The sequence below is a fragment of the Schistocerca nitens genome, chromosome 12 (genome assembly GCF_023898315.1).
Source record: "Schistocerca nitens isolate TAMUIC-IGC-003100 chromosome 12, iqSchNite1.1, whole genome shotgun sequence".
Lineage (NCBI taxonomy): Eukaryota > Metazoa > Arthropoda > Insecta > Orthoptera > Acrididae > Schistocerca > Schistocerca nitens.
The window spans coordinates 123,921,751-123,948,524 of NC_064625.1; the positions used below are offsets into that span (position 1 = coordinate 123,921,751).

General features: G+C 41.6%; 1 protein-coding gene across 2 annotated transcripts in view; it reads right to left on the reverse strand.

Annotated features, from left to right (window-relative positions):
* Nucleotides 1-1,612: 1,612 nt before the first annotated feature.
* Nucleotides 1,613-26,774, reverse strand: part of LOC126215057 (uncharacterized) — a 128,390-nt gene continuing 103,228 nt past the window's right edge. For both annotated transcript variants that reach the window (XM_049941705.1, XM_049941706.1), the window contains 3 exons: nucleotides 22,703-22,882; nucleotides 7,386-7,616; nucleotides 1,613-1,898 (listed from right to left, as the gene is read on the reverse strand). In XM_049941705.1, coding sequence (XP_049797662.1) covers nucleotides 1,751-1,898; nucleotides 7,386-7,616; nucleotides 22,703-22,882 — 559 coding nt within the window. In that variant the 3' untranslated portion in view covers nucleotides 1,613-1,750. The remainder of the gene's footprint in view (nucleotides 1,899-7,385; nucleotides 7,617-22,702; nucleotides 22,883-26,774) is intronic.

Below are 26,774 nucleotides of genomic sequence, written 5' to 3' on the forward strand. Positions count from 1 at the left end.
CGATAACGCTCCTGCTCACACCTCAATGCTTGTTTATGATTTTTCGGCAAAACACAAACCAGTTACATTGACTCAGCCAGCATATTCATCAAATGAGGACCCCTCCGAGACTTCTTTCCATTCCGCAGGCTGAAGAGAACCGTGAAAGGACATCACTTTGCCACCACATTTAGCTAAAACCATTTCCTGCCTTTCGTTGAATTATCAGATACTCCATCCACAAAGTAGCTCCGAAGTTATCTTTAGCAAACTGTAACAGAGGAAACATCAACTTCTTGTTAAACTGTTCTTGATATCAATATTATGTTTTTCCTTTCCTAATCTCTCTCTTTTTGTTGCACATATAAAATAGTTACACAAAATTATCTATTTATTATTCAAGTAGTATTTCATAAAACTTAATTAGTGACAGTTTTTACAGTTACACAACAATCAGTTCGCTGGAAATATCGTGTTTGACAAAAAAATTCAGTTTTAATGTACACTCAAATCTTGGGAACATGAAATTTTGTTAGTTTCTAGAATGGTATAGCTTATGTGTAAGTAATCACACCCTTTTCTCTTAATAAATGTTTTAATATCACAATAACTCTATATTTCAAAAGTCATTCAGATGAAAATTTTCATGTTCTAGAAGGCTCCAAATATAAATTGTATATTTCCAAAATTCAGTACAATAGTTTTGTAACCCCATTTTTCTACTTCCAAAAATATATATTTTCATTAAAATAACTATTTAGTCTATCAATTATTCCGATAAAAAAAAAAAAAGAAAAAAATGAGCATATGGCATCGCTGGCCAGGAGCCCCCATCCGGGGAAGTTCAACCACCAAGTTCAAGTCTTATTTCAGTCGATGCCACATTGGGTGACTTGCGCGCCAGTGATGAGAATGAAATGATGATGACGACAACACAATGCCAAGTCTCTGAGCAGAGATAATCTCCAACCTGGTTGGGAATCAAACCTGGGCCCGCTTGCATGGAAGGTGAGCACGTTACCACCCACCTAAGCAGACGGACATTCCAAGTAAAAAGCTTGAGCTTTTGGAAAGTTATTAGCAAACTTTGGGAATTCTCTTTCACAGTGAAATGCTCTCCCATAATGTAGTACTGATAATTTTGCCATTTTCTAATTATACAGCAATTAAGTACACAAACTTGCTTAGCCGACTATTCCATCTTTGGCTCTTTCTATTTTCCTGTTTTGTATATTAATATAAAAAAATCTGGAAGAATCTGGTATTTTATTATATTTTGATTGGTGTATTCCGTGTGTCTATAAAGAGGTATTGCACAAAAGCCTTAAATGGTCTAGCCTTAAACGGTCAGAGCTATGTAAGACAAATGGTAACTAGGTGTGCGATTCATTTAGTTAAAATGTAGTCACTATATGTTAGGTGTCAGCTGGGGGGAACCCACTACTTGGCACCTCAGTGTATGTCAGAACGCTGTAAAGAAGTATATCACTCTGGTACGAGTGAACTCTGTGTTATTTGTTATTTGGTGCTGCTTACAGGTCTCAATTGAATATTGAAGCGCCTTGATGTTACAAAACTAATCAAAAAGAGGAAACATTGGGTTTTAATAAATATGAAGAGATTGAATACCCAGTTGCTGCAATGTTCTGCTCTTTATTTAACAAATGTTTGTTATGTCCATTAATAGTCTGAGAACAATAGGAGGAGGACAAAGACACTTCACGGGCATAATTACAGGTAATGCAACCAAATTGTGAACAAGAATTATAAATCATCCGTCACGGTAACCGTAATCTGCATCATCGTCTTTTGGGAAATCATCCTCTGTCAGCCAGGCAGTGTTGGAGATCTTGAGATTCGGCATTTTACGTTGCAGCTCAGTGAAATCATTTTCACTCTCATATGTCACACGTAGCTCCCTGTGGATGGAGAAAAAAAGGATGTCACACTGACACTTGTATTTCTGCAATTCATCATGCACTGTTTCTTATGATCCCATGTCTTATAATGCCACACACCAGATACACTGAAATCCTCACTGCTGTGATGTAAATGGGATACTGAGGAAATTTATCGGTTTATTTGGAATCGAGGGAAGTAAATTCTCATCAACAATAAACTTTACATTGAACAGGTCTGAACTTCAGAAGCATACACAGCCAATAGAGTTCTGCATAAATGCTTAGTTTGACATACCAAATAAGAACATCAGCTGATCAGTGTAACTGGAAGATGTAATACCTCACAACTCCCTTTGTTGTGACAATACAATCCCTTTAACTTTGTTGTTGTGATGTAGCAATTGTTTCCTTATTTTTTGGTTCATGCTTCTTTTGATACTGATTAGGCACACACATGAACAAGCATATCACTGCTGCCAAGCCATTTTAGTTTGTCACTGACAGAAGGAGGTAAATGAAAAGGGTTACTTAATCTTCTTGTTCTGTTAGCAGTCACATACATCATATTAGAGGCTGCTTTTTGTGTGCACCAGTAAAACATCTTCACAATAAATGACGTCGGTGGTGGCTCCTAAATAAATATTCACACTTCTCTTGCAAATGGATTGTTTACATTTAATGGAATGTTTTGCTCCTATGATCGTATACTTTATGACTTATCATTTTTCAGCATTAATTATGTTGCGCATGCGAGTGTGTGCATGTGCACAACATAATTAATGCTGAAAAATGATAAGTCAGAAAGTATACGATCGTAGGAGCAAAACATTCCATTAAATGGAATGTGTGCGTGCAACATAACTCATGCTGTATATCACAGCATCATCTTTCTGTCGGTTAAATTTCGCGTCTGTAGCATGTCATCTTCGTGCTGTAGCAATTTTAATGCCAAGTAGTGTATATTTGGCTAGGTAATATACTTAAGTGGTTAACACTGCAAGATCACAGGTTAATGTAAGGGCAATAAGCCATTGCAAATATGAAATGCTGGTGCACCAATACCCAGTGAAACCATTAGACTGTTGAATGCAAACACACATGCATTGTGTTGTACAGGTGCCGGATGTCAATTTGTGTGATGGAGTTCCGTGTCTGTTGCTCTTGCTCAGTCAGTGAAGTAACAGTAAATGCTGTTTCCAGCTGACACGAACTGTCGTTCGATTATGTCCCGTATCTGCTCGATTGGAGACAGAACTGGTGTTTGAGCACTCCAAGGCAATATCTTGGCACGCTGTAGAGCATGTCTGATTACAACAGTGGTACGTGGATGAGCATTAACGTGTTGAAAGACACCTCCTGGAGAGCTGTTCACAAATGGCAGCACAATACAGGGTGTATACATGGACAAGGAAAGAATTTCCCGGATTTCACAGTTGAAAATACACTTTCTCCTGGGTGAAAATACACTTTTTCCGTGTGAAGTGACAGTATACTTTTCCTTAGAACTGTAAAACTTATCAATTCTTTGAATTTTTATGGTTTTATACACCGGCGTAGAATTTCCAGGCACTTTAGGAAATGAAACTCAGTTGGGAGGGGGGGTTGAAAGTAGCCAGCAGTGTGAAATTAAACACTTCGTCTCAAGAAAGCTGGAAATAAAACCTGAAACTAAAAACATATTTTAGCCTTCCGTAATTATACAAACGTATTTTAATTCACTTGATAGCTCCCGGCCACAGAAATCAGTTCTGTTTTCATTTAATGTGAGAGCAATAAATGAAGAGGAAACAGCAAAATCACTAAACGTAAACACATGTCACATGGAGACTACCCACCTCCCCACTACAACTCAGACTGCTCTGAGCATCAGCCCCGGATCTACGATATTTCCGAATTGGGGCAATATTGGATAGTGGCGCCCAGCCACACATCTGTAGCCAGAAGCAGGAGAAGGTACTAATCATACGCGACTCAACTGTGCATGCTCAAGAGCCCACCCGCAACTGCTCAAACGAATCTAATGTAAACAGCTGTCACATTACGCTCATCAGAGGCAATTTGTTGTTAGGAAGCATTGCATAGTCTTCCTAAAGACTGACACCCTTTGCTGTTGTTGGCAGACGCTTGTATGAGTACTGTGTTTTGTTGTTGTATATGGCGCATTTCCTTTGCGACTTAAGTTTTATTTCCGTATTCTTTCCGCTCGTTTATTTTTTGTTGCTCAGGTATTATTCTGCAGAAGCGGGATAAAGTAATAAATATCCTTTGTGGAGTGTTGGTTCTTACCAGTCAGAATCACAAAAAATTAACTGAAAACTAAAACAAAGAAAAATTCCCGGAATTCTAAAAAATTCCCGGGTTTTTCCCGCTTTTCTCCAGGATGAAAAAATTCCCGGGTTTTTCCCGCTTTTCTCCATGATGAAAAAATTCACGGGTTTTTACCAGATCTCCCGGTTGTCCCGGGTCGTATACACCCTGCAATAGGTCGAATCGCAGGTTTGATGTAGAAATTCAGTCAGGGTCTGTGGGATAAGCATGAGAGTATTCCTGCTGTCATAGAAAACTGCGCTCCAGGTCATAACTCCTGGCATAGGTCCAGTGTGTCACACAAGCAGACAGATTGCTTGCAGGCCCTCGACTGGCATCCTTCTAACCGACACACAGCCATCACTGGCATCGAGGAAGAAACAGCTTTCATCAGAAAATGCGACAGACCTCCAGCCTGGCCTCCAATGAGCTCTCGCTTCACACCACTGAAGTCACAAATGGTGGCGGTTAGCGATCAGTGGAATGTGTGCTACAGAGCGTCTGTGTGTGGTGCCATCCGCTGCTCAAATTCTTGCAGCAGATTCAGTACAAGAAGCCAGGGCCATATGCCAAACACAATGGTTTCCCTCTCGGTAGTGCCATGTGGCCGTCTGGAGTCCAGTCTTATTGCGACCGTACATTCTCGTGGCCACTGATGCCACCGAGAAGGAATATCCATTTCCTCGTAGCCCTATTACACGATCTTGTTCAAACTCGGTGAGGTGTTGATAATGGTGTCTTTGCTGCCTTAAAAGTGATCTTGACTAACATCAACTCACCTCGGCCAATCTCAAAGGTAACTAACACTTATGACCGTTACAGCACATATTTAAAGCAAACCTGATATGCGTCCTCATAGTGGCACTATGAGCGGCACTGTTATGCAACTGCTGTGAAATCTGCCGGCTGCAGTGGCCGTGCGGTTCTGGGCACTGCAGTCCGGAGCTGCGGGACTGCTACGGTCGCAGGTTCGAATCCTGCCTCGGGCATAGATGTGTGTGATGTCCTTAGGTTACTTAGGTTTAAGTAGTTCCGAGTTCTAGGGGACTGATGACCTAAGATGTTAAGCCCCATAGTGCTCAGAGCCATTTGAACCATATTTTTGCTGTGAAATTTGAATGGACATACTCTTTTAGAAGTAGAAACATGCCTATCAACTTGTTTGTCATACAACTCCTTCTGGGTGTTGTGATTCATTTTTTCTGTCCTCATATTTGACACCACTTCAGCTACCTGTGCGTCTATGAAGAGCAGATGAAAGACTAAGCACAACTCACACTTCAGTGAGTGAAGAAAATCTCTGATCAGGCCAGGAACAGAATCTTGGACCCCAGGATCTAGAAGCAGTGAACTAATCACAAGACGACCATGTGCAGTTGTTGGGAATGAGGATCACTAATAAGTGAAGAAAATATGCAGCTACGTTTCTAGCATTTGTAGACTTAGAGAAAGCTTTTGACAATGTTGACTGGAATACTCTCTTTCAAATTCTGAAGGTGGCAGGGGTAAAATACAGGGAGCAAAAGGCTATTTACAATTTGTACAGAAACCAGACGGCAGTTATGAGAGTCGAAGGATATGAAAGGGAAGCAGTGATTGGGAAGGGAGTGAGACAGGGTTGTAGTCTCTCCCCGATGCTATGCAATCTCTATATTGAGCAAGCAGTAACGGAAACAAAAGAAAAATTCGGAGTAGGTATTAAAATCCATGGAGAAGAAATAAAAACTTTGAGGTTCGCCAATGACATTGTAATTCTGTCAGAGACAGCAAAGGACTTGGAAGAGCAGTTGAATGGAATGGACAGTGTCTTGAAAGGAGGGTATAAGATGAACATCAACAAAAGCAAAACGAGGATCATGGAATGTAGTCGAATTAAGTCGGGTGATGCTGAGGGAATTAGATTAGATAATGAGACAGTTAAAGTAGTAAAGGAGTTATGCTATTTGGGGAGCAAAATAACTGATGATGGTCGAAGTAGAGAGGATATAAAATGCAGACTGGCAATGGCAAGGTAAGTGTTTGTGAAGAAGAGAAATTTGTTAACATTGAGTATTGATTTAAGTGTCAGGAAGTCATTTCTGAAAGTATTTGAATGGAGTGTAGCCATGTATGGAAGTGAAAAGTGGACGGTAAATAGTTTGGACAAGAGGAGAATAGAAGCTTTCGAAATGTGGTGCCAGAGAAGAATGCTGAAGATTAGATGGGTAGATCACATAACTAATGAGGAGGCACTGAATAGAACTGGGGAGGAGTTTGGCACAACTTGACTAGAAGAAGGGACCAGGTGGTAGGACATGTTCTAAGGGATCACCAATTTAGTACTGGAGGGCAGCGTGGAGGGTAAAAATCGTAGAGGGAGACCAAGAGATGAATACACTAAGCAGATTCAGAAGGATGTAGGGTCAGTAGGTACTGGTAGATGGAGAAGCTTGCACAGGATAGAGCTGCATCTAACCAGTCTCAGGACTGAAGACCACAACAACAACAACAACAACAACAACATGTCAAAATTATTTGGAAAGTGTAATTTCCCATTCCACTTCAAGGATATAGAATAAATCAAAGAAATAAGTGTGGAACTTTCTCAGCAAAGAAGAATGATGGATAACTACTATCGACAATCGTCGTCAGCCTCAATCTTCAGGTTAAGTACAAGAAATTCACGTTTCTTTCGCTGCTCTAAACTTATAAGACTTGCTACAGCTGTTTTATTTATTGTGATGGTTGCAACTTATGAATTAAATTTTGATTAAGTTTGGCTCTATGGAGAGCAGGAGTATTATAACCTGGAGTGCGAGACCCCACGGATAGTAATGCAGATCCTCTTTGGTCAGTGACTCCACTAGTGGTGGCTGGGTTTGAGCAATGAACATTACAATTCAATGCCCTCATCCACCTATCCTTATAGTAATCCACAAATGACTTTCCAATCAGAATCTTTCAGTGAGTAGTAACAAAATAGCTCTGAACATTTCTTTCCATCAACGAACATTTCAACTCCAGCTGTGGTCTCTCAGAGACCCACCGACCTTTCGGATTTCCCTAACTTTTCCATAGAATTCAGTTACCTCGTAATTATTAGTTATCCTCGTTTATGAGACAAGCCGATGCTCTGTTTTCACATACAGTTGTATGCAAGATATGTCAATTCACTGATACAGGAGTGGTACAAGGAACAGACTGAGCAATACTTCTCACCTGAGCTTCAATAGCCTGTTGGGAAATTCACCAAATGGCACAGCTTTGATATTGCCGCTCTTCAATATATCGAGACACCGTAGCTCCTTCAATTCCACAATGAGTCGAAGGCTTGGCTGTAGTTTAGCCAAGTCTTCAGTGAATTGAAGAATTAGCGTGTGCAGAGTTGGTAGCTGTGAAATATAAGCCATGGCAGTGCCACTCAGCCCACTGCACCGGGAAAGCTCCAATCTGAAGAAAAAAAGTTTCCATCATCACACACCATGCTGGATACTATATACGTAGCGCCACATTAGACTGGCAAAGCAGCCTTTGACATGTAAATTTACACGTTCCCACCAAAAATAATTTGCAGTTGAGTACAATGTATCTCAATAAACGGGGCTGTTGAACTTAATGACAATAAAAATTTTTGTGTCAACAATCAGCAATGAAACTGGAAAATGTCTGTTTTTGCAGTGAACACAATACATCACTTCACTAAACAATATGATACACCACTTTGCAAAACAACATGGTAGACAAGCATCACATACAAATTATTTTATTTGTATTTTCTTACTTATTGCATACTGGGAAGTTATTTATACAACATACACATCCATATCCACATGAAATGCTCTTGTGAAATGTGCCTGCATCTAAACCTCGTTAATTCAAGAATATTTTGTGTACTTTGTCACTCCTTTTTAATTTCCTTCTTCTGTAAATTTTCTTTATTCTAATATATTTGTAACTAAACATTTTGGTTACGGAAATATTCATAAATGATAAACCAAAATGAAATGACCTAAGTGAAATCAGTGCCAGAGAGAAGCACTTTATGATTGTGAATGAAATGGCCTCAAAACTTGGAAACTCCTGTTCTTGTAAACAGAGCACGACAATGATACTGACGACAAAAATAATAAAAATTAGATACGTAGGAGAAATATGCATTTATAATTAACATTTTCCTCTTATTTTATCTCCCCAAGGGAGACAATTCCCACAGAGAGGCCGGCAGTTCGTGATACCTTGGGGTGGCAATCCCATCACACAAATTTATATGTGCAGAGTTCGTGATGCAGCCCAGGGACTGTAAAATTGCTGGCAAATTCGCAAACACCCCCTGATACAAGGCTGCATCGACTGGTAGAAAATGGGAGATCTTATAGGAGAAACAATTTGGCGTTACACATTACTCACTGAAATGACAAAGGTCATTGGATATAGAATGAAATTTTCACGCTACAGCGGAGTGTTTGCTGATATGAAACTTCCTGGCAGATTAAAACTGTGTGCCGGACCGAGACTCAAACTCAGGACCTTTGCCTTTCATGGGCAGGTGCTCTACCAACTGAGCTACCGAAGCACAACTCACGCCCCGTCCTCACAGCTTTAATTCCACCAGTACCTCGTCTCCTACCTTCCAAACTTCACAGAAGCTCTCCTGCGAACCTTGCAGAACTAGCACTCCTGGAAGAAAGGATATTGCAGAGACACGGCTTAGCCACAGCCTGGGGTCGTGAGTCATGCTCGGGTAGCTCAGGTGGTAGAGCACTTGTCCACAAAAGGCAAAGGCCCCGAGTTCGAGTCTCGGTCCGGCACACAGTTTTAATCTGCCACGAAGTTACGTCATCGGATATGTTTTCATAGCACATTGGACTTCTTTGCCAGGTGCACTGCGACATTGCAACGTGGCATGGACTCCAGTTGTTTGAAGCCCCTGTGGAAATATTGCCTCTATAACCATCCATAATTGCGAAAGTGTTGTCGGTGCAGGATTTTGTGCACTCTCCACATCTCATAAATTTTTCAATGGGATTCATGTTGGGCGATCTTGGTGACCAAGCATCCAGAATACTCTTCAGACCAATCACAAAGAATTGTTGCCTGGTGACACGGTGCATTGATGTCCACAAAAATTCACAGTTTCGGAACACGAAGTCCATGAATAGCTGCAAATGGTCTCCAAACACACAAACATAACCATTTCCAGTCAATGGTCAGTTTGGTTGCACCAGAGGACCCAGTCCACTACATGTAAATAAAGTGATCATCATCATGGAGCTACCACCAGCTTGTACAGTACCTTGTTGACAGCTTCGGTCCACGGCTTTATGAGGCCTGTGCCACATCAAACCCTACCATCACCTTTTACCGAGTGCAATTGGTATTTATCTGACATGCCACGGTTTGCCAGTCATCTTGGGTCCATTCGATATGGTCACGAGGCCAGGAGAGGCGCTATAGCCAATGCCGTGCTGTCAGCCAAGGCATATATTCACAAAGATGCAAAGCTGGTACTTTTTGCCAATGATACAAGTATAGCTATCACACCCAACAGACAAGAATTAACTGGTGAAATTGTAAACGATGTTTTTCAGAAAATAATTGACTGGTTCTCTGCAAATGGGCTCGCATTAAACTTTGACAAAACACAGTATATTCAGTTCCACACAGTAAATGGAATGACACCATTAATCAATATAGACTTTGATCAGAAATCAGTAGCTAAGGTAGAACATTGAAAATTTCTAGGTGTATGCATTGATGAGGGGTTGAATTGGAAAAAACACACTGAGGATCTGCTGAAACGTTTGAGGTCAGCTTCTTATGCTATTAGGGTCATTGCAAATTTTGGCGATATACATCTGAGTGAATTAGCCTACCACGCCTATTTTCATCCTCTGCTTTTGTATGGCATCATATTCAGGGGTAACTCCTCATTGAGGGAAAGAGTGTTCATTGCACAAAAGCGTGTAATCAGAATAATTGCTGGAGCTATTCCAAGATCCTCCTGCAGTCACTTATTTAAAGAGCTAGAAATCTTCACTGTAGCCTCAATACAGCCATATAGCATTTAAAAGGAAATTAAAAGAATTTCTTAATGGCAACTCCTCCTACTCATTAGGTGAATTTTTGGATATAGTAACTGAGTAATTTCCCAACCCCCACAAAAAAAAAAAAATTGAGTGTCATGTAATATTTTGTCTAACGTAATATCTTGTATAGACACCTTTTATTAACCTGACACATTCCACATCATTACGAAGTGTCATTCATGATCTATGGAACAAGTACTAATCTAATCTAATCTAACTTTCGTCTGTCATCTGCTGCTGTAGACCATTAACGCCAAATTTTGCAACATTGTCTTAACAGATACATTCGTTGTGAACTCCACATTGCTTTCTGGTATTATTTCATATAGTATTGAGTGTCTGTTAGCATTGACAACTCTAAGCGAATCTCACTGTTCTCAGTCTAAATGAAGGCCATCGCCCACTGCAATGTGTGTGGAAATGCCTGAAATTTGTTATTCACAACACATGCTTGGCACTATAGATCTCAGAGTATTGAATTCTCTAATGATTTATGAACTGGAATGGGCTATGTGTGTGGCTCAACTACCATTCTACATTCAAAGTCTTAATTCCCATTGTGCGGTCATAATCACATCGGAAACCTTTTCACACGAATCAGCTGAGTAAAAATGACAGCTTGCCAATGCACTGCCCTTTTATACCTCGTGTATGCAATACTATCACCATCTGTATACATGCGTATCACTACCCTGTGATCTTCATCACCTCAATTGTAAAGCTGAAGACAATGGTTTCAACTGAATTATATTCCTACTGTGGCTGATAACATTATCCATTAATTTTCTGTGTTGTTTACTGTGTAAAGCTCAACTTCGCAATTAACTATTATATACACTCCTGGAAACTGAAATAAGAACACCGTGAATTCATTGTCCCAGGAAGGGGAAACTTTATTGACACATTCCTGGGGTCAGATACATCACATAATCACACTGACAGAACCACATGCACATAGACACAGGCAACAGAGCATGCACAATGTCGGCACTAGTACAGTGTATATCCACCTTTCGCAGCAATGCAGGCTGCTATTCTCCCATGGAGACGATCGTAGAGATGCTGGATGTAGTCCTGTGGAACGGCTTGCCATGCCATTTCCACCTGGCGCCTCAGTTGGACCAGCGTTCGTGCTGGACGTGCAGACCGCGTGAGACAACGCTTCATCCAGTCCCAAACATGCTCAATGGGGGACAGATCCGGAGATCTTGCTGGCCAGGGTAGTTGACTTACACCTTCTAGAGCACGTTGGGTGGCACGGGATACATGCGGACGTGCATTGTCCTGTTGGAACAGCAAGTTCCCTTGCCGGTCTAGGAATGGTAGAACGATGGGTTCGATGACGGTTTGGATGTACCGTGCACTATTCAGTGTCCCCTCGACGATCACCAGTGGTGTACGGCCAGTGTAGGAGATCGCTCCCCACACCATGATGCCGGGTGTTGGCCGTGTGTGCCTCGGTCGTATGCAGTCCTGATTGTGGCGCTCACCTGCACGGCGCCAAACACGCATACGACCATCATTGGCACCAAGGCAGAAGCGACTCTCATCGCTGAACACGACACGTCTCCATTCGTCCCTCCATTCACACCTGTCGCGACACCACTGGAGGCGGGCTGCACGATGTTGGGGCGTGAGCGGAAGACGGCCTAACGGTGTGCGGGACCATAGCCCAGCTTCATGGAGACGGTTGCGAATGGTCCTCGCCGATACCCCAGGAGCAACAGTGTCCCTAATTTGCTGGGAAGTGGCGGTGCGGTCCCCTACGGCACTGCGTAGGATCCTACGGTCTTGGCGTGCATCCGCGCGTCGCTGCGGTCCGGTCCCAGGCCGACGGGCACGTGCACCTTCCGCCGACCACTGGCGACAACATCGATGTACTGTGGAGACCTCACGCCCCACGTGTTGAGCAATTCGGCGGTACGTCCACCCGGCCTCCCGCATGCCCACTATACGCCCTCGCTCAAAGTCCGTCAGCTGCACATACGGTTCACGTCCACGCTGTCGCGGCATGCTACCAGTGTTAAAGACTGCGATGGAGCTCCGTATGCCACGGCAAACTGGCTGACACTGACGGCGGCGGTGCACAAATGCTGCGCAGCTAGCGCCATTCGACGGCCAACACCGCGGTTCCTGGTGTGTCCGCTGTGCCGTGCGTGTGATCATTGCTTGTACGGCCCTCTCGCAGTGTCCGGAGCAAGTATGGTGGGTCTGACACACCGGTGTCAATGTATTCTTTTTTCCATATAACAGAGGGAAACATTCCACGTGGAAAATATATATATATATATATATATATATATATATATATATATATATATATATATATATATATATATATGAAGTATACAGGAAGATGAAAAACAAAACAAAAACATATTGTAGTGTAACATGACATTTCATGAGGAAATGCCACGATATACTCTTAGACTCTTTGAGAAATGGAAGATATTCATGTGAATACACAGAGAAAAACTATTATCTTAGGATAATTGAGCCAGAGAGGAACGAAACACTGTTGCTGGCCTTCTGTTTATGCAGAGCCAAGAATATACACAGGAGTTGCACCTCCTGTGGGCACGAGTGGTGAACAGATGTCACTTGCTGTTGTTTGTGTGTTATTCCGTGCAGCCACTGATGGAAAGTGTTATGGTGGCCCACAAAGGAATAACAGAATAGCCTGTATTAGCAATGAACATTATGTAAAATTAAATGTATTGCACTTACTCTACTACAGATGGACATTAGAGGAGCAGCATCCTGATGCTCACTGTAAAATACATTATATTAATGGTTAATTTGACAATAAATGGTTGAAGTGATGGAGCTCTTGTTATGTATCCTTTACATTGTTTGAGCTAAGTCTTGAAATTTTCAGGGAAGAGGATCTGAGCACAGTGAAGAATAGCATGACCAACTCTAAAAGATAAATTTATAGGCTACTGTAGTATCCAGTAGATACTTGCACACAAACTGAATCCACAAAAGTTGTGCGATATTCCGAGAGGATGTATGTAACTGGTAGGTTTGACATCTCCTGCGACTGCTACGCGCACAACAAAATTGGGATCGGCCACTCTTTTGTATGCAGCATGTCAAATCCTGCAGCACTGCATAAAAAACTTTGCAGCTTCGACACAGGAGAGGCACAAGATTCCATGAGGAAATTCCTGGACAGCCAATGCTTCGTGACAGATGCCGAAGTACCGGGTGATCAAAAAGTCGGTATAAATTTGAAAACTGAATAAATCACGTAATAATGTAGATAGAGAGGTATAAATTGACACACATGCTTGGGATGACATGGGGTTTTACAGGACGAAGGAAGAAAAAAAAAAAAAAAAAACATGTTCCAAAAATGTCCAACAGATGGCGCTTCATCTCAACAGAATATCAATAATTAGCATAACAAAGTAAGACAAAGCAAAGATGATGCTTTTTACAGGAAATGCTCAATATGTCCACCATCATTCCTCAACAATAGCTGTAGTCGAGGAATACTGTTGTGAACAGCACTGTAAAGCATGTCCGGAGTTATGGTGAGGCTTGGTGTCGGATGTTGTCTTTCAGCATGCCTAGAGATGTCAGTCGATCACAATACACTTGCGACTTCAGGTAACCCCAAAGCCAATAATCACACGGACTGAGGTCTGGGGACCTGGGAGGCCAAACATGACTAAAGTGGCGGCTAAGCACATGATCAACACCAAACGACGTGAGCAAGAGATCTTTCACGTGTCTAGCAATATAGGGTGTTTTTTTTTTTTGTTCTACCCCATGTCATTCCAAGCATATGTGTCAATTTTTACCTCTGTATCTACATTATTCTGTGGTTTATTAAGTTTTCAAATTTATACTGACTTTTTGATCACCCGGCAAAATCATCAGTCCACAGATGGCTATACTCCAAATCAGACAGACTTATGAACAGGGCACATCGAAAAGTCTGATGAAATACAGTTGTACGTAGGTGCCAGGCCTAAGAACACTGATGCTACTGCTGTAGCAGGTGTGAACGAACATCATTGTTTAGTGCCACAATGAGTGCAGTACTTTAGTCATAACTGATAATTTAGCATTTTCGTGAAACACTCCTTCCAATACTTCTCAACTCCTTCCAATACTTCTCAATGATATCCAATTTCTTTTTCGAAGGACGGTAAAAGGCCAAAGCATAATCTTGGATGAGCATGTAACTTGAGGTGAACAAACAGTTGCAGCTTGCAGGAAATCTCTCTCATCTACACTCAAGCAAATGATTTAGAAAATTATTTCCACATTCAAATTAAACAAAAATTTGTCCTGTCTGCCAAATCTTTACTGCTGTGATGAAGTTCAACAATGCACGTATAACGAAAATACCATACAGTTTCGGCAAGCAATGAACACAGGTGTAATACACACCGTCCAGTCACATCAATGTGCCCACATGTTAAACGCCCGAATAAACATCCTCTGCAGGGCAAACTGTTGTGATGTGCAGGAAACATGTCAGCGACGCGCAAACGGCCCGATCGAGGTGGTCCCGCAGATACTCAATCGGCTTCAAATCCAAAAGGATTTGGTAGCCAGGAGAGCATAGTAACTCATCCCGCTGTTCTTCTGACAACAACGTATACTGCGAGCTGTGTGACACATTGCATTGTTCTGTTGGTAGATGGTACTGGGACAAGGAAAAAGAAACTGCACGCAGGGGTGGGCATGGCCCCAAAGGATATACTTGTGTTGATCCACTGTAGCTTCCAGACTGATGAGATCACACAGGAAATGCCACAAAAACAGGAAATGCCACAAAAACAGGAAATGCCACGAACAACTTCAGTTGGAAAGACCACATAGATAATATTGTGGGGAAGACAAGCCAAAGGTTGCATTTCATTGGCAGGATGCAACAAGTCCACTAAAGAGACAGCTTACACTGCACTCGTTCGTCCTCTGTTAGAATACTGCTGCGCGGTGTGGGATCCTTACCAGGTGGGATTGATGGAAGACATCGAAAGGGTGCAAAAAAGGGCAGCTCGTTTTGTATTATCACGTAACAGGGGAGAGAGTGTGGCAGATATGATACGTGAGTTGGGATGGAAGTCATTACAGCAAAGACGTTTTTCGTCGCGGCGAGATCTATTTACGAAATTTCAGTCACCAACTTTCTCTTCCGAATGCGAAAAAATGCTACAAAAAAAAAAATAAAAAAAACACCAGGAAACGCCACCAAAAAAACACACGAGGAAACACCAGGAAACGCCACCAAAAAAACACACGAGGAAACACCAGGAAACGCCACCAAAAAAACACACGAGGAAACACCAGGAAACGCCACCAAAAAAACACACGAGGAAACACCAGGAAACGCCACCAAAAAAACACACGAGGAAACACCAGGAAACGCCACCAAAAAAACACACGAGGAAACACCAGGAAACGCCACCAAAAAAACACACGAGGAAACACCAGGAAACGCCACCAAAAAAACACACGAGGAAACACCAGGAAACGCCACCAAAAAAACACACGAGGAAACACCAGGAAACGCCACCAAAAAAACACACGAGGAAACACCAGGAAACGCCACCAAAAAAAACACGAGGAAACACGAGGAAACGCCACCAAAAAAAAAACACGAGGAAACACGAGGAAACGCCACCAAAAAAAAAACACGAGGAAACACGAGGAAACGCCACCAAAAAAAAAACACGAGGAAACACCAGGAAACGCCACCAAAAAAAAACCACGAGGAAACACCAGGAAACGCCACCAAAAAAAAAACACGAGGAAACACCAGGAAACGCCACCAAAAAAAAAACACGAGGAAACACCAGGAAACGCCACCAAAAAAAAACACGAGGAAACACGAGGAAACGCCACCAAAAAAAAAACACGAGGAAACACGAGGAAACGCCACCAAAAAAAAAACACGAGGAAACACGAGGAAACGCCACAAAAAAACAGGAAACGCCACAAAAAAACAGGAAACGCCACACAAAAACAGGAAACGCCACACAAAAACAGGAAACGCCACACAAAAACAGGAAACGCCACACAAAAACAGGAAACGCCACACAAAAACAGGAAACGCCACACAAAAACAGGAAACGCCACACAAAAACAGGAAACGCCACACAAAAACAGGAAACGCCACACAAAAACAGGAAACGCCACACAAAAACAGGAAACGCCACACAAAAACAGGAAACGCCACACAAAAACAGGAAACGCCACACAAAAACAGGAAACGCCACACAAAAACAGGAAACGCCACACAAAAACAGGAAACGCCACACAAAAACAGGAAACGCCACACAAAAACAGGAAACGCCACACAAAAACAGGAAACGCCACACAAAAACAGGAAACGCCACACAAAAACAGGAAACGCCACACAAAAACAGGAAACGCCACACAAAAACAGGAAACGCCACACAAAAACAGGAAACGCCACACAAAAACAGGAAACGCCACACAAAAACAGGAAACGCCACACAAAAACAGGAAACGCCACACAAAAACAGGAAACGCCACACAAAAACAGGAAACGCCACACAAAAACAGGAAACGCCACACAAAAACAGGAAACGCCACACAAAAACAGGAAACGCCACACAAAAACAGGAAACGCCACACAAAAACAGGAAACGCCACACAAAAACAGGAAACGCCACACAAAAACAGGAAACGCCACACAAAAACAGGAAACGCCACACAAAAACAGGAAACGCCACAAAAACATTCACCAGATCATAATGCTTGTTCCCTGTTTACTTTTAGAAGTTTCACACCATAGGCAACAATGGCCAATGGCCAGCAATCTGATGGAGCATAAGGCTCCACTTGTCTGAAAATGCCATCTGTCGCCACTCAGTGAAAGTCCAGTTGCAGTATCGGCATACAAATGCGTCGTCTAAGAACTGCAGTCGGCACAGGTACGTGAACCGGGTGCCCACTACAGAGGCCCACGCACGGCAGCATTCGCAGAACGGTCGTCGAGGAGACAATGTCCGTAGATAGCCTCTCGTTGCATCCGGGCAGTCAGTTGTTCGACAGCTGCACGTCTACCGTATTTACTCGAATCTTAGCCGTTCTCGAATCTAAGCCGCACCTGAAAAATGAGACTCGAAATCGAGGAAAAAAAAATTTCCCGAATCTAAGCCGCACCTGAAATATGAGGTTCTAAATTCAAGATGAGAGAAAAGTTTTAGACCACACCTCCAAATCCAAACAAAGTTGGTTCATTGTAACATGAGACACAATTGAGGTCAAATGGATGACGATACAGCTACAGTAGTTTGGTGCGAGTCATAACGTTAACAGTTAAGCTTTACCAAGTAGCCATTGTTATGTCAGGCGCTCCGTCCGTATTTATACAGGTACCCTTCCTTTTTCACGTCTGGTTTGAATCGATTGCTTATTTTGCTTTGATCTGATAAGTGCCGTTATCTTTGTTGTAGGTGTTTAGGTTGCTCTAAGCTGAAAATGCATTATTGTACTGTGTCACGCATTGTTTGTCGTATTCTGATAATGAGTGTTTATGGTCTGTCGCCGCTCGCGGCGTATCTTGCTTTTGTGCACGCTACCGCCGCTTACAATTAAAAAAAAAAATATTAGAGAGAGGGGGGAATCGTCTCATTAGCGAAACAATGTCAAGAGACTGCTATTTGTTGTTACTTACACTGCTGCTTTGTTTGATAATGATCAACAAGAACCAAATAATAGACTGCGTAAGATAGAAGATGTTCTGAACGAGAGTTTAGCGAAAATTTTTCTCCGTTTGAAAATCTTTGCATACGCCTCTTTAGTACATTACATTCTGCACATAAATTAGAGTCATCTTAGATTTAAAAATCTAGTCAATTACCGTGCTTCATTTCTGACTGTGTCACTATTAGCATAAGAATAATACGAATATAAACATGATATGATATGTTGTCTCACTCTAGTTTCAGTTTATTAGGCAAACAGGATTTAAATGAGATAGCAGCAAACACGAAAGAATACACGGTAAAATGTTTATATTCATATTATTCTTATGGTGAAGAGAATAGTGCATGTGATTCACAATTCATAAAAGTTCCTATTAGCAACCATCTCTTCTCACAGGTAGGAAAGAATTCAGAACGTAGAGTTGGCCATATTGACAAACACCCCAAACAGTCTTGCCAGTCAGATTTTTGTAGTACATTGAAATGCTGCTAGATTCGAAGACGAACAATACGGAATTTGTATTTACTTCGTCGGATAATGTATGAAAATGCAGTGGTCGAAACTTGGAGCGGCGAAAAAAGCTCGTCTTCCACCTTTTTAATTTATTTACTGATGCAGAGGTTTTGGCGCCAGTATTTATCTTTGTGCCTGCAAAGCGTGCCTGTGTAGCACTACATATATTCGATGGCAGGAGTTAGTTGTGGCGGCACCTACCAACATTTTTCAGAACTTCCGCTTGCTTTGCACTCGATTCTAAGCCGCAGGCGGTTGTTTGGATCACAAAAACCAGAAAAAAGTGTGGCTTAGATTCGAGTAAATACGGTACTTGCCTGTGACATCTCCACAGCCATCGTTCACCTGTGTCACCTACGGCCCTCGGCACACCACAGTTGCCTCGGCGCCAGTTTTGGGTAGCACCATTTTGTCGTGCACGGTATAATTTATACACAGCAGCACGGGAACAGTTTACGTACTCTGCTATTTCAGAAATATTTCCACCCTCGGCCCAAAAGCCAACGATCGTGCCCTGTTGGACATCAGATAAATCGCTCCTTTTCCACAATAGGAGGATGACTGTACTGTTTTCTGCATTCCGGACACCCTTTATACGGCCTCAACTGCTAGCACTGCCACCTTCCACTTCCGAGTGGTTACTGCATGATGTTGCTTAACGCAGGCAGCAGTCACATTAATGGGGATGGACTGTGTCTATGTAAAGCTTTCAGTTGTTTTATCATATCAGCCCCTCCTATGCCAACATTGGATTTTCACATTCAGTTTACTTCATCGGTTTCTTAGTGACTGGATACCCTAGTACCTCCCCTCACAAACACCTACAATAATGTCACAACCGCAACACCAGATTGGATACATCCACCGTTTTGGCTGTGCCTCAGCACAGCATGACGTCTTTCTCAATTTCCTCCTCAATTTCAGTCATATGAGTGTGGAGCAAATTATACTGTAACCGGTCTGTATTCAATACGCATTAAAGCTTTAGCAGCAGTGTGGTTTCAGTTGCCTGAAACTGCAGTCGTCTGTGTGTGTGTGTGTGTGTGTGTGTGTGTGTGTGTGTGTGTGTGTTGCTGATGAAGACCTTAATGGCTGATAGCTTTATTTGTGGCAGTGTTTTTGTTGTTTCTTTCTTATAATATTGTTACATTCCATCCTGAATTTTCCATTGTTTGATTTAGTGTAGCTTCCCTCATTACGATTTTCTGGCCCCTTTTTATTATTAGTTTCTTCTTTCCATCTCATTAACTTCTCTCGGCCTATTACTTGTCACTCTCCTTCTGACATGCAGCTTCTTTCTGACTATGATCTTTCTGTACTTTTATCACACATTTGTGTTAAATATGACTATTCACCTCTGATAAGAAATTAACGAAGAAATTTCTTCATGTTAATAAGGCTGACACTTCTTAAACTACAGATATTCATTACCATATGAATTGTCATCAGCATTATTATTTCTACTTCTATCACTGTAATTATATATTGCTCATGTGCGGCACAAATTGTAATGTTTACTCACTTAGGAAATCTGGTTATATGTAAAATAGGGCATAAAGGACCTTATCTTGCAAGCTGAAATAAATGCATCAATAAGTAAGTACAGTAATGCCATTAATTCATTAAAGTGACATGCACACTGCACCAGCCCCTTAAGCAGGCAAAACTGCACTGCCGGACACACCTAAATGTATTTGTTTCCTGGACAAACTTGCACACCGTTGTCACCAAACAGCTGTAGTCCTATGGCTACAGATGCAATACTGCACTTCTGATTTGTGCTTCTCTACAAAATTTTGCTCAATTTGACGACCCCTATTTTGGTCTGAACTTATAATCTGATTGTTCTATATTACGTTAGACAGGGTTGTAGCCTCTCCCCAATGTTATTCAATCTGTATATTGAGCAAGCAGTAAAGGAAACAAAAGAAAAATTTGGAGTAGGTATTAAAATCGAGGGAGAAGAAATAAAAACTTTGAGGTTCACCGATGACATTGTAATTCTGTCAGAGACAGCAAAGGACTTCGAAGAGCAGTTGAACGGAAAGGACAGTGTCTTGAAAGGAGGATATAAGATGAACATCAACAAAAGCAAAATGAGGATAATGGAATGTAGTCAAATTAAATCGGGCGATGCTGCAGGAATTAGATTAGGAAATGAGAGGCTTAAAGTAGTAAATGAGTTTTGCTATTTGGTGAGCAAAATAACTGATGATGGTCGAAGTAGAGAGGATATAAAATGTAGACTGGCAATGGCAAGGAAAGCGTTTCTGAAGAAGAGAAATTTGTTAACATAGAGTATTGATTTAAGTGTCAGGAAGTCATTTCTGAAAGTATTTGTATGGAGTGTAGCCATGTATGGAAGTGAAACATGGACGGTAAATAGATTGGACAAGAAGAGAATAGAAGCTTTCGAAATGTGGTGCTACAGAAGAATGCTGAAGATTAGATGGGTAGATCACATAACTAATGAGGAGGTACTGAATAGAACTATCAGTTTAATAAGTCACAGCTGCAAAATACTAACGCGAATTCTTTACAGACGAATGGAAAAACTGGTAGAAGCCGACCTAGGGGAAGATCAGTTTGGATTCCGTAGAAATGTTGGAACACGTGAGGCAATACTGACCTTACGACTTATCTTGGAAGAAAGATTAAGAAAAGGCAAACCTACGTTTCTAGCATTTGTAGACATAGAGAAAGCTTTTGACAATGTTGACTGGAATACTCTCTTTCAAATTCTGAAGGTGGCAGGGGTAAAATACAGGGAGCGAAAGGCTATTTACAATTTGTACAGAAACCAGATAGCAGTTATAAGAGCCGAGGGGCATGAAAGGGAAGCAGTGGTTGGGAAAGGAGTGAGACAGGGTTGTAGCCTCTCCCCGATGTTATTCAATCTGTATATTGAGCAAGCAGTAAAGGAAACAAAAGAAAAATTCGGAGTAGGTATTAAAATTCATGGAGAAGAAGTAAAAACATTGAGGTTCGCCGATGACATTGTAATTCTGTCAGAGACAGCAAAGGACTTGGAAGAGCAGTTGAACGGAATGGACAGTGTCTTGAAAGGAGGATATAAGATGAACATCAACAAAAGCAAAACAAGGATAATGGAATGTGGTCGAATTAAGTCGGGTGATGCTGAGGGAATTAGATTAGGAAATGAGACACTTAAAGTAGTAAAGGAGTTTTGCTATTTAGGGAGTAAAATAACCGATGATGGTCGAAGTAGAGAGGATATAAAATGTAGACTGGCAATGGCAAGGAAAGCGTTTCTCAAGAAGAGAAATTTATTAACATCGAGTATAGATTTAGGTGTCAGGAAGTCGTTTCTGAAAGTGTTTGTATGGAGTGTAGCCATGTATGGAAGTGAGACATGAACGATAACTAGTTTGGACAAGAAGAGAATAGAAGCTTTCGAAATTTGGTGCTACAGAAGAATGCTGAAGATAAGGTGGGTAGATCACGTAACTAATGAGGAGGTATTGAATAGGATTGGGGAGAAGAGAAGTTTGTGGCACAACTTGACTAGAAGAAGGGATCGGTTGGTAGGACATGTTTTGAGGCATCAAGGGATCACAAATTTAGCATTGGAGGGCAGCGTGGAGGGTAAAAATCGTAGAGGGAGACCAAGAGATGAATACACTAAGCAGATTCAGAAGGATGTAGGTTGCAGTAGGTACTGGGAGATGAAGAAGCTTGCACAGGATAGAGTAGCATGGAGAGCTGCATCAAACCAGTCTCAGGACTGAAGACCACAACAACAACAACAACTGAATAGGATTGGGGAGAAGAGGAGTTTGTGGCACAACTTGACCAGAAGAAGGGATCGGTTGGTAGGACATGTTCTGAGGCATCAAGGCATCACCAATTTAGTATTGGAGGGCAGCGTGGAGGGTAAAAACCGTAGGGAGAGACCAAGAGATGAATACACTAAGCAGATTCAGAAGGATGTATGTTGCAGTAGGTACTGGGAGATGAAGAAGCTTGCACAGGATAGATTAGCATGGAGAGCTGCATCAAACCAGTCTCAGGACTGAAGACAACAACAACAAGTAGGAAGAAAAATAAGCTTGCATAATCATCAGTGTGAGCAGATAGCTGTAAGTACACTCTACACAAGGAGTCTTAGTGGCTGCCTCTGTATAACTTGTCTCTTTCCACACCTGTGAAGGCTATCCATCACTGACAGGATTCACAGAACACTTTGTGCAAAAAAACGAATCAAGGGAAACTACTCACATTTCCAAATGTCTCAGACAGTGTATCTCACTCAGTGCTACGTCAGTAATTTTGTACGAGGCGCATATCCTCAGCTCACGCAGGTTAGGACAGCCCTGGGAGATGGCAATCACTGTCTCGTCCAGAAGGTCAGTCGTATACTGCATCAGCAACCGTCGCAGCTGTGTCAGACATCCAGGCCTGCAATTATAAAAAAGGAACATATATAAGGGAGTTACCGGTAAGAACAGGTATTAAGGGGAAAAAATAAGGATATCCAATTATTTTTTTATAGTAATCCAATTACATGTATACAGATCAATCATTAAAGAGCCTACGCATTAGTAATTGTAAAAGTACGCACATTTTTACTCTTAGAACATACAGGGTGTCCAGAAAAGGACTCCCTGACTTCAAAATTAAATATCTCGAAAACGAAGATCGATAGAGGAATCCAGTAAATGGTATGTTTATTGTGAAAGCTGTAAGAAATTTATACAGCAGTTTGAAATAATAGTTACAAAAGCTGCTAACAGATGGCGCTGTAATCGCCATACGTAATGCCTAGTATAAATAGTGATCCGAAGCCCAGAGCGATCAGTTCCACTATTGAAACGTGAAAGGTGGTTAGCGTACCGAAGGAAGAGATTAAAACCGTGTACTCCATTGAACAACGCGTTTTTCTGGTGCTAGAGTACCACAGGTTAGAAGAGAGTCCTACGGCAACAAGGCAAAGTTTTCAATCACGATTTAATGTTCCAAAAGGACCCGATGGGAAAACCATTCGTACGCTCTTCGCAAAATTTCAACGAACAGGCAGCGTAACTGATGATCTAGTGGGGCATGTTGGCCGCAAGCAAACCGCAGTTACGCCTGAAAATATCGCCACAGTTTCTGGAATTATTCAGCGAAATCCAATGCATAGAATTGCATCCGAGACTGGTTTGAAGCGTTCCAGCACACAGAAAATACTGAGAAAGAGCCTACACGTTTCCATTCAAAATTAAAACGCACCAGGCCATACCCGTACAAGATGTGCAACAAAGGGTTGCCTTTGCTAATCTGATAGTCACAGTGATTGATAGTGAAGGATTTGATGTTGGCTGCATCTGGTTTACAAATGGAGCACACTTCCACCTGAATGGATACGTGAATAAGCAGAACTGGCGATTTTGGGGTTCCGAAAAGCCATATTGGTGTGAAGCGAAACCCCTGTATTCTCCTAAAGTTACTGTGTGGGCTGCAGTATGCAGCACAGGCATTATTGGCCCTTTTTTCATTCAAGAAACGGTCACTGGTGCACATTACGTTGCAATTTCGGAACAATTTATCGCCACACAGCAAGCGCTAGAGGATCGACCAGGTAGTGAATGGTTTATGCAAGATGGAGCCCGACCCCATCGGACCGAACAAGTGTTTCGTTTTCTTGAGGAATACTTCGGGAATCGAGTCATTGCTTTGGAATATCCCAAATTTACTGGTGCAGGCATGGATTGGCCTCCATATTCGCCGGATTTGACTCCCTGTGACTTTTTTTTGTGGGGCACAGTGAAAGACATGGTCTACCCAAAGCATCCCGCCATGCTGGACGAGCTTGAACCGGCGATCTCTGTGGCATGTGAATCCATTTTGGTTGAGACACTACGAAATGTGATGGCGAATTTCATTCTTCGTTTGCGCCACCTCTGCAGTGCCAATGGTGAACATTTTGAAAACATTGTGATGTGATGAGCACACAGCACCATCTGTTAGCAGCTTTCGTAACTATTATTTCAAACTGCTGTATAAACTTCTTACAGCTTTCACAATAAACATACCGTTTACTGCATTCCTCTATCAATCTTTGTTTTCGAGATACTTAATTTTGAAATCAGGGAGCCCTTTTCTGGACACCCTGTACATTGAGAGAGAGAGAGAGAGAGAGAGAGAGAGAGAGAGAACAGATGTGTCAACTGTATACTCTTACTAGCACAGGTTATGCAATAGTCTGCAGATGAAATTCTCAGCAGTGACCACAGAGATAAAATTCTACATCTTTATAATAAGTAAATTCCTCATGCCACCATTCTTTATGCTGTCTAACAGTAGAATCAGTCATCATAGTATCCAAACTCAACATACACTAATTTCAGTTTAAATTCTCCATCAGAACTCTATGTAAGGGCTCATCGGTATCCGTATCGTCCGCTACATGTACATCATTTGCTCCTATTTCTTCACCTTTACCATCCCTTTCTCCAATTAGGTTACCATTAATACAGCCAATCAATCATTTTAGGCTATTATTTCACACAAATAAATGCATGAAATTGCAGAAATACTGAAATCATTTATAGTTCAGCTAACCAAAGCTCAAAGTCCACACTTTTTCAATCTATTCAACGATGTGCCAGGTGACAATGTGAGACACTGCTGAACATTTTAAGTGATACTCTCACTCTGTTGCTAGATGATGGTGATCGGACCACATCTCTGAAGATTTATCACATAATCATTTTCTTAAGACCGTGTTATATGCAACAGTGCTGTGACGATATTAGTGATGGTGCAAAATTACTCTTCTCCACACCTGTTTCTTCAACCACGTGTTCTTCCAGAAGCATATTACAATATGCACAGGAAAGGATTTAACTGTCAACAATTAATGATGGACTACAAAATGTAGTGTTTGTCTATGATGATATTCCTTCTTCAACAAGCAATTCAGGCTACACCTTCATTCGAAATAATCCCGTTTGCCACAATGCGTAATGAATCTCTCCATAGTGAAACTTAGATATCCTCCAACAGCAGCACGAATAATGAAAGTGAACGTAATCTCAGGATGGATGCACTTTGATTTCAGTTATACCAAAACACACACACACACACACACACACACACACACACACACACACACACACCATCAGCATGTCTACAAATCAAGAGCACTGCGAACCAATTGGAACTCATTCCAATACTATGCCCACTGCACATGAAAGGTGTACAACTGAATACATTGTTAGCAGGCAAAAATTATTTTTATTGTTAGATACAACTAAATCAGCTGTTGCTGCATGACTAAAAACACTCAATATGTGGTCACAGTGAAGAATATGTTTAAAGAAATAACAGACAATAGTAAATAATGTGCTATGTTAAGATGTAGGATTCTTAAAAAGTCTTACTCAAAATTTCATCCTCACACTGGGCAAAGTACCCCTCCCCATTCTTGATCACTTTTCTAAGAAGCTATGAGCAATTACCTTTTCTTCAGAGAGTTTTTCTATCCTAAAAGAACCTTCTTTTGTTTTCCCTTTTCCTCTCAAGTTTTCCTTCTCCTCCTCCTGTTTCTGTTCGTGAAAATTCTCCACTGCTAATCAGCAGAACATTTCTGATTTTTTGGTCCTCTCCTTCCTTCTGTCAACAGACAACAACTGTGGAGGAGACAAGAGGACAAAAATGGGTGCGTGTGCTTGCACACTTGCAACACTGACTTCTAGAACTCCTGTAAAAGATCTGGCTCGGTTTCTTTTGTATTGATAGTCAGATGGCCAGTAAATACAAGCAGACATCCACAAAAAGGTAACATATAAGTTTATTTACATTATGTATACATAATAATTGAGTTATATATAACATACACTACTGGACATTACAATTGCTACACCAAGAAGAAATGCAGATGATAAATGGTTATTCATTGGACAAATATATTGTACTAGAACTGACATGTGATTACATTTTCATGCAATTTCGGTGCATACGAGGGCTATCCACAAAGTACATTACGTTTTAGAATTAAAAATAAATAAAGTATTGGAAATATTTTTTATTATATACAGATGACAGCTACACTTAAATACTACTTTTCTACATAGTTGCCACTTAAATTAAGGCACTTATCGTAGCGATGGATGAGCTTGGAAATTTCTTCGTCGTAACATTCGGCCGCCTGCGCCTTCATCCACGTGGTTACCTCTTCTTGAAGCTGTGCGTCGTCATCAAAATGCTGCATAGCCAACCACTTCTTCATTGCCGGGAATAAATGGAAGTCGCTCAGTGCCAGGTCGGGACTGTACGGCGGATGAGGAAACAACTCCAGATTCGAGAA